The sequence below is a fragment of the Coregonus clupeaformis genome, chromosome 16 (assembly GCF_020615455.1).
Source record: "Coregonus clupeaformis isolate EN_2021a chromosome 16, ASM2061545v1, whole genome shotgun sequence".
NCBI classification, from domain to species: domain Eukaryota; kingdom Metazoa; phylum Chordata; class Actinopteri; order Salmoniformes; family Salmonidae; genus Coregonus; species Coregonus clupeaformis.
The window spans coordinates 13185293-13198962 of record NC_059207.1 but is presented as its reverse complement, the minus strand read 5'-3'; the positions used below and the strand labels follow the sequence as shown (position 1 = coordinate 13198962).

The 13670-nt window shown below is 48.6% G+C and overlaps 1 protein-coding gene across 1 annotated transcript in view; it reads left to right on the top strand.

Annotated features, from left to right (window-relative positions):
* LOC121584273 (multiple C2 and transmembrane domain-containing protein 1-like) overlaps window positions 1-13057 on the top strand; it is a 195742-nt gene extending 182685 nt beyond the window's left edge. Inside the window, exons 18-20 of the mRNA XM_045225950.1 lie at window positions 2411-2520; window positions 3163-3260; window positions 12536-13057. Of these exons, the coding sequence (XP_045081885.1) occupies window positions 2411-2520; window positions 3163-3260; window positions 12536-12607 (280 nt within the window). The 3' untranslated portion in view covers window positions 12608-13057. The remainder of the gene's footprint in view (window positions 1-2410; window positions 2521-3162; window positions 3261-12535) is intronic.
* Window positions 13058-13670: the final 613 nt, after the last annotated feature.

The window sequence follows — 13670 nt, the reverse complement described above, 5'->3', positions numbered from 1 at the left end:
ATTTATAACATTTTTGACATGTGTTTTTCTGGATTTTTTTGTTGTTATTCTGTCTCTCACTGTTCAAATAAACCTACCATTAAAATTATAGACTGATAATTGTCACGCTCGTCGGGAACAGAGGAGGACCAAGGCGCAGCGTTGAATGCGAACATATTTATTTAATTAATGATCACACGATCAAAAACAACAAAACGATGACGTGACAGTCAATGGTCAAACACAAACCAACACGAACAAGAAACCACAATGAATGAATGCCTAACGGCTACCTAAGTATGACTCCCAATCAGAGACAACGAGCTACAGCCGTCTCTGATTGGGAGCCACCCTGGCCAACATAGATATACACCAACTAGAACCAACACACATGAAAACTCACACCCTGGCTCAACATACTCGAGTCCCCAGAGCCAGGGCGTGACAGTACCCCCCCCTAAAGGCGCGGACTCCGACCGCGCCAACCAAATACCACAGGGGAGGGACCGGGTGGGCACTCCGCCTTGGCGGCGGATCCGGCTCCGGGCATGATCCCCACTCGCTCTCTAACCCCCCAAAGTACCCCTGGTCCGGTCTGGCCCTGCTGACCGGAGCTGGACTGCACACTGGTGGAGCGGATTGCTCTAGCTCCGGCGTGAAGCAGCTGACCCGTGCTGAACCAGGCACCAGTGGAACAGGCACGGGCTGTGCCGGACTGACGACGCACACCACTGGCTTGGTGTGGGGAGCAGGAACGGCCCGAGCCGGGCTGACGAAACGCACCCCTGACTTGGTGCGGGGAGCAGGAACGGGCCGAGCCGGGCTGACGAAGCGCACCACTGACTTGGTGCGGGGAGCAGGAATGGGCCGAGCCGGGCTGACGAAGCGCACCACTGACTTGGTGCGGGGAGCAGGAACGGGCCGAGCCGGGCTGACGAAGCGCACCACTGACTTGGTGCGGGGAGCAGGAACGGGCCGAGCCGGGCTGACGGGGCGCACCACTGACTTGGTGCGGGAGCAGGAACGGGCCGAGCCGGTCTGACGGGCGCACCACTGACTTGGTGCGGGGAGCAGGAACGGGCCGAGCCGGGCTGACGAGCGCCCCACTGACTTGGTGCGGGGAGCAGGAACGGGCCGAGCCGGGCTGACGAAGCGCACCATTGGCCTGGTGCGGGAGCAGGAACAGGCCGGACCGTACTGGGGACACACACCACTGGTCCTACGCAGGGATCTGGAATGGGCCGGACCGGACTGGTAACACACCCCAGTACCTCTCGCCGTGCCTCTACACCTTCCATCCCCTCTTCGACCAGTGGCCCCCGTAACCTGGCGGCCTCCTCTGCCAACCCGCTGGGCCGCTCTGCCGCGGTCTCCTGCTGGCCCGTCGTCCACGGCGTTAGCCCCCCCCTAAAAAATTTCTGGGCGTCTCTCCTACCCGTGGACCAGGTCTCCATGTCCCTCGCCAGCCTTTCGCCCTTCTGCCTCCATGTCAAGCCCTTCTCTTCCTCACCCGGCTTGACCCAGTCGAGGAGGCGAAGGAGATCTGCTAAAGAACTCCCTGGCGATGGCTCCTGGACACGCTGCTTGGTCCAGTCTTGGTGGTTTCTTCTGTCACGCTCGTCGGGAACAGAGGAGGACCAAGGCGCAGCGTTGAATGCGAACATATTTATTTAATTAATGATCACACGATCAAAACAACAAAACGATGACGTGACAGTCAATGGTCAAACACAAACCAACACGAACAAGAAACCACAATGAATGAATGCCTAACGGCTACCTAAGTATGACTCCCAATCAGAGACAACGAGCTACAGCCGTCTCTGATTGGGAGCCACCCTGGCCAACATAGATATACACCAACTAGAACCAACACACATGAAAACTCACACCCTGGCTCAACATACTCGAGTCCCCAGAGCCAGGGCGTGACAATAATTTCTTTGTCAGAGGGCAAACGTACAAAATCAGCAGGGGATCAAATACTTTTTTCCCTCACTGTACATACACAAAAACACACATTTTAGCTTCTGCTACATTAATTAAACTAACACCCTTGCCTTTCTTGAACTAAGACTTGCACTGGACTTTTCCTACTAGTACTGACTTTGTTGATAGCTACTTTATTGGGTAATCCTATACTTACTATGACTGAGTATATGTGGTTGTCTCACCTAGCTATCTTAAGATGTATGCAATAACTGTAAGTCGCTCTGGATAAGAGTGTCTGCTAAATGACTGAAATGTTGTTGCTTTTTATGCTTTTAAATGCACACACAGGGCCAAGAACAGGCAGTAAAGTTAGTGAAACTCCCTAGTCAGTTTCACTTGGAGGGTAAAGTTGGAGAACTAAAGGATGCATGCTGCCTACACATAGGTGTATCAAGGTGTTATAATGTTCTAATACAGATCTCCCCTACTCTCTGTACAGCACCTTTAACTGGACAGTGCCTTTCCTAAGCTGGCTGGCCATCGTGGCACTATGTGTGGCCACTGTTCTCATCTACTATATCCCCCTACGCTACATCGTCCTGGCCTGGGGTGAGTGCCTAAAAGAAGCTCCACACTAATGACTACTGCGTTTATGAGACAACAATAGAGCGGTGTAGTACCTTTTATGTAATGTATCCATTATGATGGGCTAGATTGGGGATAGATCATCATTATATCTCCCTTTCTGCAGTATACTAACCCTTTCATGTGGTTTGGTGTCTACTTCCATGCCACAGTTGCTCAGGGACCCAACTCAGTTGTATTTCAGACAAGTGTATTTCAGACAGAGCTGAGCGGAAGGATCTCTTGAGGGGTGGAGAGGGGAGCTCTGGTCTCTAATGGTGTCTGCACTCTGCTTTGAAACACATTGAGTTACCATGAAGGGCTGAAAGAGGGCTGTGATGATACAGAGAGAGAAAAAGAGAGGGAGAGAAAGCGAGAGAGAGAATGTGAGAGAAAGAGAGGAAGAGAGAGAGAGAGAGAGAGAGAGATAGAGAGAGAGAGAGAGAGAGAGAGAGAGAGAGAGAGAGAGAGAGAGAGAGAGAGAGAGAGAGAGAGAGAGAGAGAGAGAGAGAGAGAGAGAGAGAGAGAGAGAGAGAGAGAGAGAGAGAGAGAGAGAAAGAAAGTAGGTGAGCTCTTGTGACCCATGCGCTGAACAGCTCTCCTCCCTCTTTCCCCCGCTCCCTGCAGGGGTGAATAAATTCACCAAGAAGCTCCGTGACCCGTACACCATTGACAACAACGAGCTCTTGGACTTCCTGTCCAGAGTCCCCTCAGATGTACAAGTGGTAGGTGTGATTTCATCCCTCTCTCCCTCCCTCCCTCCCTCCCTCCCTCCCTCCCTCCCTCCCTCTCTCCCCTTCTCCCCCTCTCTCCCCCTCTCTCTCTCACACTTTCTCCTCTCTCCATACCTATGCATTCACTGATTTCGCTTTCTATTGGTGATTTTAACAGTGATTAATATCGACAGCCTTATTCCTACTACATATTAGCAAACCATATATGACCATATTCCAACCATTATGAAGTGTTTTCCTGCTCAATACTTCCTGAATCCACAGAATGAATAAGGATCGTGAGTGAAGGCCTTAATGGGCTGGCTGATTGAATCCATCCAGTAGAGATGCTGTTGTGACTGAGTCATTATAGAGTTAAACCAACAGTTAACCACCCTCACGCGCTTTAGTTCTACATTAACCGTGAGATCAGATTAACGCTGCGGCCGCTGAGTTGGATGGTGGGGTTTGATAAACTCTTAGCTCAAACGCTCTAACGCGCCCAGCCAAGGTGCTGCTGCTGTTTAACTGCAATTAAACGGCAGCTTGTGAAAGTGCTCAGGCTGTGCTGCTGGAAGCAGAGCAGCACAGACACACACTTGAGCCAATCCCCTGCCACATTAGCGCCAACACACTCCCCTTTGATCGCCTGTTGGCCGCCACCCCTTTGATCTTTACAGGGTCGTAATCCTCGGTCCCCAGCCCGCCCCCGTGAGGTTTTACAGTCTTCCATGGCCGTTGTAGCAGCAGGTAGCCCCGACCCAAATGAGGCCAAGGTGGACCTCTGCTGAGGTCCAGCCACCTTGCACACCTGGAGTCGGAGGGGTCGGCAGGTAGGAGGGCTTTACGAGCACCTTAATGAGGGGCGGCTGGTCGGGACAGCCCACGGATGCGCGCACACACACACACACATTCCCCAGCCCACAGACCCTGGAGCTCTTGTTACTGCTTTGCTCCAGAGGTGGAACGCTGAGAGCTCCGTCGCTCTGCTCTCTCCCCTGCGCTGCATCCGGTGGTTGGTTCACCTCATTGCCTGTGTTTCTGGGTCAAAGGGGGCAGCAGGGGCCAGGTCTGGGGAGGCTTCAGGGCCAACCAGGCCTAAATGGAGCGTTCCCTCCCCGGCCTGTGTCCAGCCGGCCAGCTTTGCGGATGACAAATGAAGTGCTATTTCAGGGCCCCAGTGTGGCCCTCCACACCTCCCGCGCTGTCCCTCTGGTGGCCCTCTCTGAGGCCGGGCCAGGCCCAGCTCAGCGCTCCACATCGTTTGGAGGTACTTTGGAGCAGCCAGGACTGATGGCTTTCTAATGACTTTATATTCGAAGGGCAGACAGGCTAGCCCACAGGCCAGCATGCACAGGGCTGTTCTGTGTCTATTCTGTGGAATAACTTTTGTTCTCTCTCTCTCTCTCTCTCTCTCTCTCTCTCTCTCTCTCTCTCTCTCTCTCTCTCTCTCTCTCTCTCTCTCTCTCTCTCTCTCTCTCTCTCTCTCTCTCTTTCTTTCAATTCATTGCCAAAGCAAGTGAAGTAGATAGTAAACAAAAGTGAAATAAACAATAAATATTAACAGTAAACATTACACTCAGAAGTTTCAAAAGAATAAATGTCATATTATGTATATATACAGTGTTGTAACAATGTGCAAGTAGTTAAAGTACACCAAGATGTATATGGGTTTATTGTTGTATAGCTTCTAACATTTATTTGGTTGTCACGCCCTGACGTATAGAACTCTTGTTAGTTGAGTCAGGGTGTGGAAGTTCTATGTTATTATTTCTATGTTTACGATCTAGGATTTATATTTCTATGCTTGGCCAGGTATGGTTCCCAATCAGATGCAGCTGTCGCTCGTTGTCTCTGATTGGGGATCATACTTTGGTAGCCCAGTTGCCTACTATGTTTGTGGGATCTTGTTCCGTGTTGGCGTATAGCCGGAGGACTTCACGTTACGTTGTTTGTTTTGTTGTATGTTTATTGAGTCAAACATGTTCGCATACCACGCTGCACCTTGGTCTGACCCGTCTCTCAACGATCGTGACATTGGTTTCCTGGTATTTGTATATTTACAGAGACAAAGATTTTGTGTGTATTTTGAGAACAGTGGATCAATCATCATGGTGGCCACCTGAAGTGCTGGGGAGTGGGTGACTGTGGCCGGATGGCTGCCACTCCCTCAGCCCTAGTGAACACTTAACAGTGCACTTTCACTAAAGCTACATGGGCTTAATAAAATGTGCTCTTTAGCTCACAGACACTGTGCCTCTAACAGCACTGGCAACCCTCTTTAAAGACTAGCACAAAGGGAGTGAATTGGTTGAAACCCACAGATAAACCTTGGTGTAAAACCTTTACTTACTACCCAGTTCACGTTTACAGCTGCTCCGTTTTCCTTGATGTTCTTCATAGGCTGTAACCTTAATGGCTGCCTTGTATACTTTCCCCTCTGGATGGCTGGTTGTAATTTTACGGCAGAGTAAGCTACCTTTACGGTCTAGGGGAATCCTTCATGTGCCCTAAACGAGGCCAACAGCCATAATCAACCTAAGTATTCCCAACCTGGTGTCTGGGACAGCTCCGTGTACCAACATGCTTTATGACACCATTAGCCATGTGAGCTGTGGACTGCATAAGTAGGACGATAGCAATTAGCATAGCAAGTGCTCCTTTATAGCCGGCGTAAAGTAGCAGGTTTAAACCCCTCCACAGAAATAGACACGACTCGTCAATGAACTCCAAATGCACACTGGGAACTTTTTTTTTTTTTAGACACCCTTGATGTTGAGGATTATGGCTCTGATTGGCTGCAGGTTGAGGACTTCAGAGGTCAGGAGGTCAAAGGCAGGGCGTAGAGGGCTGAACAGGGCTAAAGGGCTGAGACTAGGTGCCAGACACCATCCATCACATCTTCCACTCTGCTCTGCCCCTCCCTCGTCATCTCTGGGACACATTTAAACTTTTCACTTTGAGCAAGCAATTAGTCTCCACTCAGCAGCCTACAAACTTGCTGGGAAAACTTTCCTCTGTGTGTTTTTTTGTCTGTTTGCCTTGCTTTCACCTTGACATGCTTCTTCTCTGTGAAAAGTATACCTGAGTGCTGCTGAATCCCCTGTCTGTGGGTGCCGGTGCGCTAGCTGTTGTTTTTTGGCACCGTTTAATACCCATAATGCTAGGTTATAGGCATCACAAAAGATGAAGCCTGCAGCTACTTTTCTACCCCTGTAGAAACATCATAGTGTAGTATCATTAAAACGCTGTCTCTCTGTCTCCTCTCATTGACTTGTTTATATTTGCCTTTTCCTGCTCCGCTACCTGCCCGCCCAGGCGCCTTCAAACCGGAATCCTCTCACTTAACGGCAGGGCGACAGTGAGAAAGAGAGCGATCCGTGCGGAACACCGGATCCCGGGACGCCGCCACCTGACACTGCTAAACGAAACACTCTCTGGAATACGCGGCGCCCCCTCCGCAGTGCACACTTCAGAGGTTGTTTTGTAGTTCGACTGTCAACATGGTGGAGAGGAGGGAAGGTGGCGAGGAGAGAAGAGGAGCGAGGGTGGAGCAGTGCCAGGTCTTTTACCCACTGTCTCCCATAGATGTTAGCTTTGTGCTCTACAATTCTTTCAAACCAAATTGTTACCCTTCTCTCTCCTCTCTCCGTCTCTCTCTTTACTCCTTAGTTTGTATTCCTTGCTCCTCTCCCTCTCCTCTGTTTTGAATTTAACTAGCTCGCCATGTTTTCATGTGCGGGGCGGCGTAGCTTTATTAGGAAGGGTGAGCATGATCACGAGCGAGCGGAGCCGCGAGTGCTGCACGGCGGGGCTGTCACCTGGAAGGTGGAATGGAACGGGTGACGTGTCTCTCTCTGGCAGCTCTTCTGAGAGAGCTCTCTCTTGATCTAGCTATTATTGTTTCTCTCTCTTTCTTTTCTCTTTCTTTTGTTCTATCTGGTTCCCTCCTTTCGTTATGAAAACTCCTGACTTGCAAACTTTTGTTTGTTTAGTTCCCCAGAAGGATTTTGATTTGAATAGCAACAGACTAGCAAATTGCTAAAAAAAAATCGGGAATTGTAGGTGTTTGACTTTGTAGCCATGAAATGCTTTGAAAGGCTGGTCATGGCTCACATCAACACCATCATCCCAGACCCACTGCAATTTGCATACCACCCCAACAGAGCCACAGATGACACAATCTCTATTGCACTCCACACTGCCCTCTCCTACCTGGACAAAAGGAATACCTATGTAAGAATGCTGTTCATTGACTACAGCTCAGCATTCAACACCATAGTCCCCTCTAAGCTCAACACCAAGCTCAGGACCCTGGGACTGAACACCTCCCTCTGCAACTGGATCCTGGACTTCCTGACGGGCCACCCCCAGGTGGTGAGGGTAGGCAACAACACATCCGCCATGCCTACCCTCAACACGGGGGCCCCTCAGGGGTGTCGGCTTAGTCTCCTCCTGCACTCCCTGTTCACCCATGACTGCGAGGCAGCATATGACTCCAACACCACGATGGTGGTAGGACTGATCACCGACGATGATGAGGCAGCCTATAGGGAGGAGGTCAGAGACCTGGCATTGTGGTGCCAGGACAACAACCTCTCTCTCAACGTCAACAAGACAAAGGAGCTGATCGTGGACTACAGGAAACGGAGGGACGTGCACGCCCCCATCCACATCGATGGGGCTGTAGTGGAGCGGGTTGAGAGCTTCAAGTTCCTCAGTGTTCACATCACTAAGGAATTAACATGGTCCACACACACCCACACAGTTGTGAAGAGGGCACGAAATCACCTCTTCTCACTCAGGAGGCTGAAAAGATTTGTCATGGGGCCTCAGATCCTCAGAGGGTGGTGAGCACGGCCCAGTACATCACTGGGGCCGAGTTCCCTGCAATCCAAGACCTTTACACCAGGCGGTGTCAGAGGAAGGCCCAACAAATTGTTAAATACTCCAGCCACCCAAGTCATAGACTGTTCTCTCTGCTACCACACAGCAAGTGGTACCAATGCACCAAGTCTGGAACCAATAGGATCCTGAACAGCTTCTACCCCCAAGCCATGACTACAAAACAAGACTGCTAAATAACTAAATAAATGCCTATCCAGACTACCTGCATTGACCCTTTTTTGCACTAAGTCTCTTGCGCTGACTCTGCACACACTCTGACATCCCAACACACACATATACGCTCACACTACATATGCCCAGACCCACATATCACGCGCACACATGCATACTGACGTGTAAGGGTTGGTGTGAGGTGTGACCCAGGTGCGGTGCAGGATAGACAGCAGGCAGTAGGGAAGGATGGTGAGACAAGGATCTTTACTAGTGGTCCAAAAGCCAGGATACAAAACAACGGACTATACATGAAAAGCACATAGGTCTCCAAAAAACAGGCTGACAACAAACAATACGAAATAATAACTCTGGCTGGAAAAACACAATGACACAGGTGAAGTGACTAGGCAACAGGATAGATAATAGACAGTAGCAGCAGCGTATGTGGTGAGTGTGAGTGTGAATGTGTGTGTGTGACGTCAGTGTTACAGGAGTGGGTCGCAGTTCCGGAGCGACCCACTAGGTGTCATCCTCCGACAACCATAGGCACCTCCTCACTCACAGTCAGGACTAATTTTCTGCCTATTGGTGTCACCTGTGGCTATCTGATTCACCTGTGTATTTATGCCCTCACTTCCCTGTGTTTCCTTGCTCAGTTTCCTCTGCTAGTTCCTTGATGTCAAGCAGTACGTATCAGTGTCGGATCACGTGATGGAAGTTACAGAGAAGTGTTCTCCCTCTTTACCCCTACCTATATGTACATAGCTATCTCAATTACCTCGTACACCTGCACATCGACTCGGTACTGGTACTCCCTGTATATAACCATGTAATTTTTTACTCTGTTTAGTTATTTGTTATTCTCAGTGTATTTTTTCCTCGTGTAAGTATTTATATTTTTATTTTATATTTTTTATCTTGATCTTTAACTCTGAAAAATACTGAAAAATACCTCTAATTAAGCATTTCACTGTTAGTCTACACCTGTTGTTTATGAAGCATGTGACAAATACATTTTGATTTGATTTGATTTTAACAGGCAGTGATATTACAAGTCCTGTTTGGGATGTGTTGTAGGCTTTTCCCTTTGTCTTCGAAAATATGTCCAATGTTGTATGACAATGGATTGATGGCCTACAGTATATAAACAACAAAACTCAGATCAGGATTGTCTCTGTGCTCCAGAAAGTCTCCTGGCAAAGCACCTATTTAAAGGGAACCTGTCCCACCCCCAGATGTGCATTCACTCACTCACTCTCTCAATCATTCATGAACCCATTCACTCCATCACTCATGGACATGGCATGATCTCAGCCTTACTCGACGGACAGTGGCATCCCGCCAGCCCCCTAAGCTCCCATAATGAAACCCTGACTGACACAGTGCAGCCGTTCATCCCAGCAGCAACAGCAGCAGCACAGATGGGACGGACCTGTATAAAAGCCTGGGTCCCCTGGGCTCCTGCTCCAGTGGCTGCTTTAGTTGGCCAGACTAGAAAAGGATCCCAACCCACATGAGAACAGTATCTGTCATCATCCCACTGTTTTGGGGCCGGACTCCTTCTCTTCCCCCGTCTCTCCCCCTGGGTCTGTGCTCATCACCAGGACCAGTACAGATGTACAGAACCACTCCTCTAGTTCTTCCACTCTGCACCTCCTCCACTCTCTCACCCTGTCCATTGACTGAACCGTACTTGTTCAGCTGTAAATTGATCCTATGTTTTGTAAGATGTTTTGCTTGTAGGTCATGGACAGTGTAGCTCTGAATCATCCCCACCTGGTGCTGCTAGTGATGCGAAGAGGAGGAACGTCTCCAGTCACCGATCCTTTTATGGGACATTGGTGGTGACTGCTGTGAAGGGGAGTTGAAATAGCGTACAGACAGTGTGTGGTTGACTAGGGGGGGTTAATGCAATGACAGGCTGATGTGTCTGAGATGTTTTGTGTGACAGATTAAGGGTTAGGCACTGCCTGGTGAATTGGCACTGTTAAGCAGCAGGAGACGAATGGGAAAGCAGCTAGCTAGCTCTCAGACAGCCATGATGAGAGATTCTTGTGTTCCGGCCGCAGCGAACAGAGCGACCACACTGGAGAAGGGGAATGCTTAGAGGACGTCAGTCACTTGTCTGGCAAATCTTACAGGGTGTCAGTCAGTGTGGAGTGTAATGTACTTCAGGCTTTCAGGGATCCCGGGGGAGTGTGTGTGTCTCTCAGTGTCTTGCGGGACTGTGTCTCTGTGAGTGAGGGGCTAATAGAGTGACAGCCTTTGGTTTTTGAGGCTAAGCTACTATGATGTGATGCATGAACACCCATTAACCAGTACATTATCCTTTCTCTGCTGCAGATCCCCCACTGGCTCCCTGTCCTCCTCGCAATACACTGAATATACCAAACATTAAGAACACCTTCCTAATATTGAGTTGCAATAAAACATGGGAATGAATAAAAAATAAATGACCCCCCTATATCTCTCTCTCTCTTTCTCTCTGTGGGTTGTAGATATGTATTGGTTAGGTTACCCCTAGATAAAAGCCTCAGCCGGGTCAACAAACCTTTATCCCTGGTCCCCAGCCCTCCCCTTCTCCCTGTCTCCTCTCCTTCCCCCTCTCCCTGCCTCATCTCCTTCCCCCTCTCCCTCTCTCCTCTCCCTCCCTCCTCTCCTCTCCTTCCCTCCTCTCCTTCCCCCTCTCCTTCCCTCCTCTCCTCCCCCTCTCCCTCTATCCTCTCCTTCTCCCTCTCCTGCCCCATCTCCCTTCCTCCACTCTGTCTTCTACCAGGTTAAGTCATCTCTGGAGCCCTCAGAACATTCAGGCTGGTTCAGACCGGATTCGGTTTGGTGATCCATGAGTGACAGATCCTCTCTCTTGGTGGATCTTGAAGTCACCCATCTTTCCGGTGTCCGTTAATTATGGTGGATTTGAGAGAGAAGGTTACACAATGCCTGGATTAAAGGACCGCTTTCAGCCAGCGCGCTGCAGCCAACTCTGAGAGTGAGGGAGAGCGAGAGAGAGAGAGAGTGGGGAAGAGAGAGAGATGGGGGGTGTTGAGAGAGAGAAAGGGAAAGCGGATTAACATGAAGTCTTCATCATGGATGGAGAATATAAACATGGGAGAAAATCTCCAACATGGCCTTTCTGACTACAGGTATTTTTGGACACACCGTGACCATAGACTGTAAAAAATATGGACCAAGCCATCAATGATGTCACCCCATTGTTTCATATGAGAATGCTTAGTGGCGCATTTGAAGATCAGAAAGTGTCATTTCAGTGTGTCACCATCTTGCTAAATGGAAGAGTTTTTGGAAACATCGCATGCGCAGTTTGAGCTACTCTAGGAAGTGACATGGCATGCTAGCTCGGTGCTGCCCCCACTGATTGAATGCCAACCAAGGTACTGCATGCTGCCATTAGCAACTAAAATATCATTTTAACTTTGTCTGTGTGTGATATTAACGTGATTCCAGGATATACATCTGGTGTAATAGAATCAATTATTGGTACCATGTTAGTGTTTGATGTTTTTTTATATATCCAAGAATATTGACCACGAAGATAGCCATTTCCCCATTCACTATAATTGGGGATCCTGTTTTCTGGAAACAATGCCTGCAGTACCGTGGTCGGCCTTCAACTTGAAATCGTTCTCCCCTGGCTGTGACACACAAAGGTCTGGTTTATTTAGTGTGGTTCAGAGATCGGTGTGTTACGACTGTCTGATCCCTTGTTCTGTTAGAGAACTCCGCATAAGGAGAAAATAATTAATTGTGTTTATTGTAATGGAGGTTGTGTTGGCCTCAATCTGACTGTGTTCTTCAACAGACTTGTACAGTACTAAACGTACTGTGGATTTCAAGCCTAGGCATGGTAATACAGTTTGCATTGCGTATCACAGTGTTTCATAGACGGAGCAACACAACACACTGCTACAATGCAGCTGGAGCCCTAGCCGCGGCTTGTTAAGGGTTAACCTGTGTTTCCTGTATAGCCTCCATGGCTCTGTACGTTCTCCAAGCTTTCCCATGAACCCTTGCCTTGCTCTGTTTGTTTGTGTGCTTCCTTCCCCCAGGCCACTGTTCCACACAGCTGGACGGATGGACGGACACACTGAGTCTTCCCAGGGGTCTCACTGACTCTATCCACCCCAGCATCCTTCGCTTTCCCCATCTGACCGCCCACTCTCTCTCTCTCTCCCTCTCTCTGTGTGTGTGTATGTGTGTTTTAACAGGTGCAGTACCGAGAGCTGAAACTGGATCCCAGTCATAGTCCAAATAAAAGAAAGAAAAACAACCCGGGGTAACTGGCTTTGCCCGCCCACTGAATCTACCCTCCCTCACCCGCCCGACGCCAAGGAGCATAGAAACACTGGTCTGAACCAGCTGAACTCTCTCTCTCTATCTCTCTTTCTCTCTCTTCTACTGACTTTGAATATACATGTACAGGCTCCCGAAGTGTAATTATCATAGTACAAAGAGACAACGAGAACAATCTTAAATTATTATGAATTTAGAGATGAGTGTGGATGAAATAGTGGACTATTTCAGACCCAGGTGTTTACTGAACCAGTCTGACAGATGTCCAAGTCATGCTGTCCTCGTAATGTTCAACTATGAGTGTCACAGTTATGAGTTCATTCAATTAAGGCTTCAGACATTTCTCCATAATAGCCCCAGTAGGAACATATAATTTAACCATCCCAAAGCTACTTACTAGGGCTGGCAATTACCAGGGACCTCACGATACAATATTATCACGATGCTTAGTGTGTTCAGAAAGTATTCACACCCCTTTACTTTTTCCACATTTTGTTGTGTTACAACCTGAATTTAAAATGGATTACAGTGGGGGAAAAAAGTATTTAGTCAGCCACCAATTGTGCAAGTTCTCCTACTTAAAAAGATGAGAGAGGCCTGTAATTTTCATCATAGGTACACGTAAACTATGACAGACAAATTGAGAGAAAAAAATCCAGAAAATCACATTGTAGGATTTTTTATGAATTTATTTGCAAATTATGGTGGAAAATAAGTATTTGGTCACCTACAAACAAGCAAGATTTCTGGCTCTCACAGACCTGTAACTTCTTCTTTAAGAGGCTCCTCTGTCCTCCACTCGTTACCTGTATTAATGGCACCTGTTTGAACTTGTTATCAGTATAAAAGACACCTGTCCACAACCTCAAACAGTCACACTCCAAACTCCACTATGGCCAAGACCAATGAGCTGTCAAAGGACACCAGAAACAAAATTGTAGACCTGCACCAGGCTGGGAAGACTGAATCTGCAATAGGTAAGCAGCTTGGTTTGAAGAAATCAACTGTGGGAGCAATTATTAGGAAATGGAAGACATACAAGACCACTGA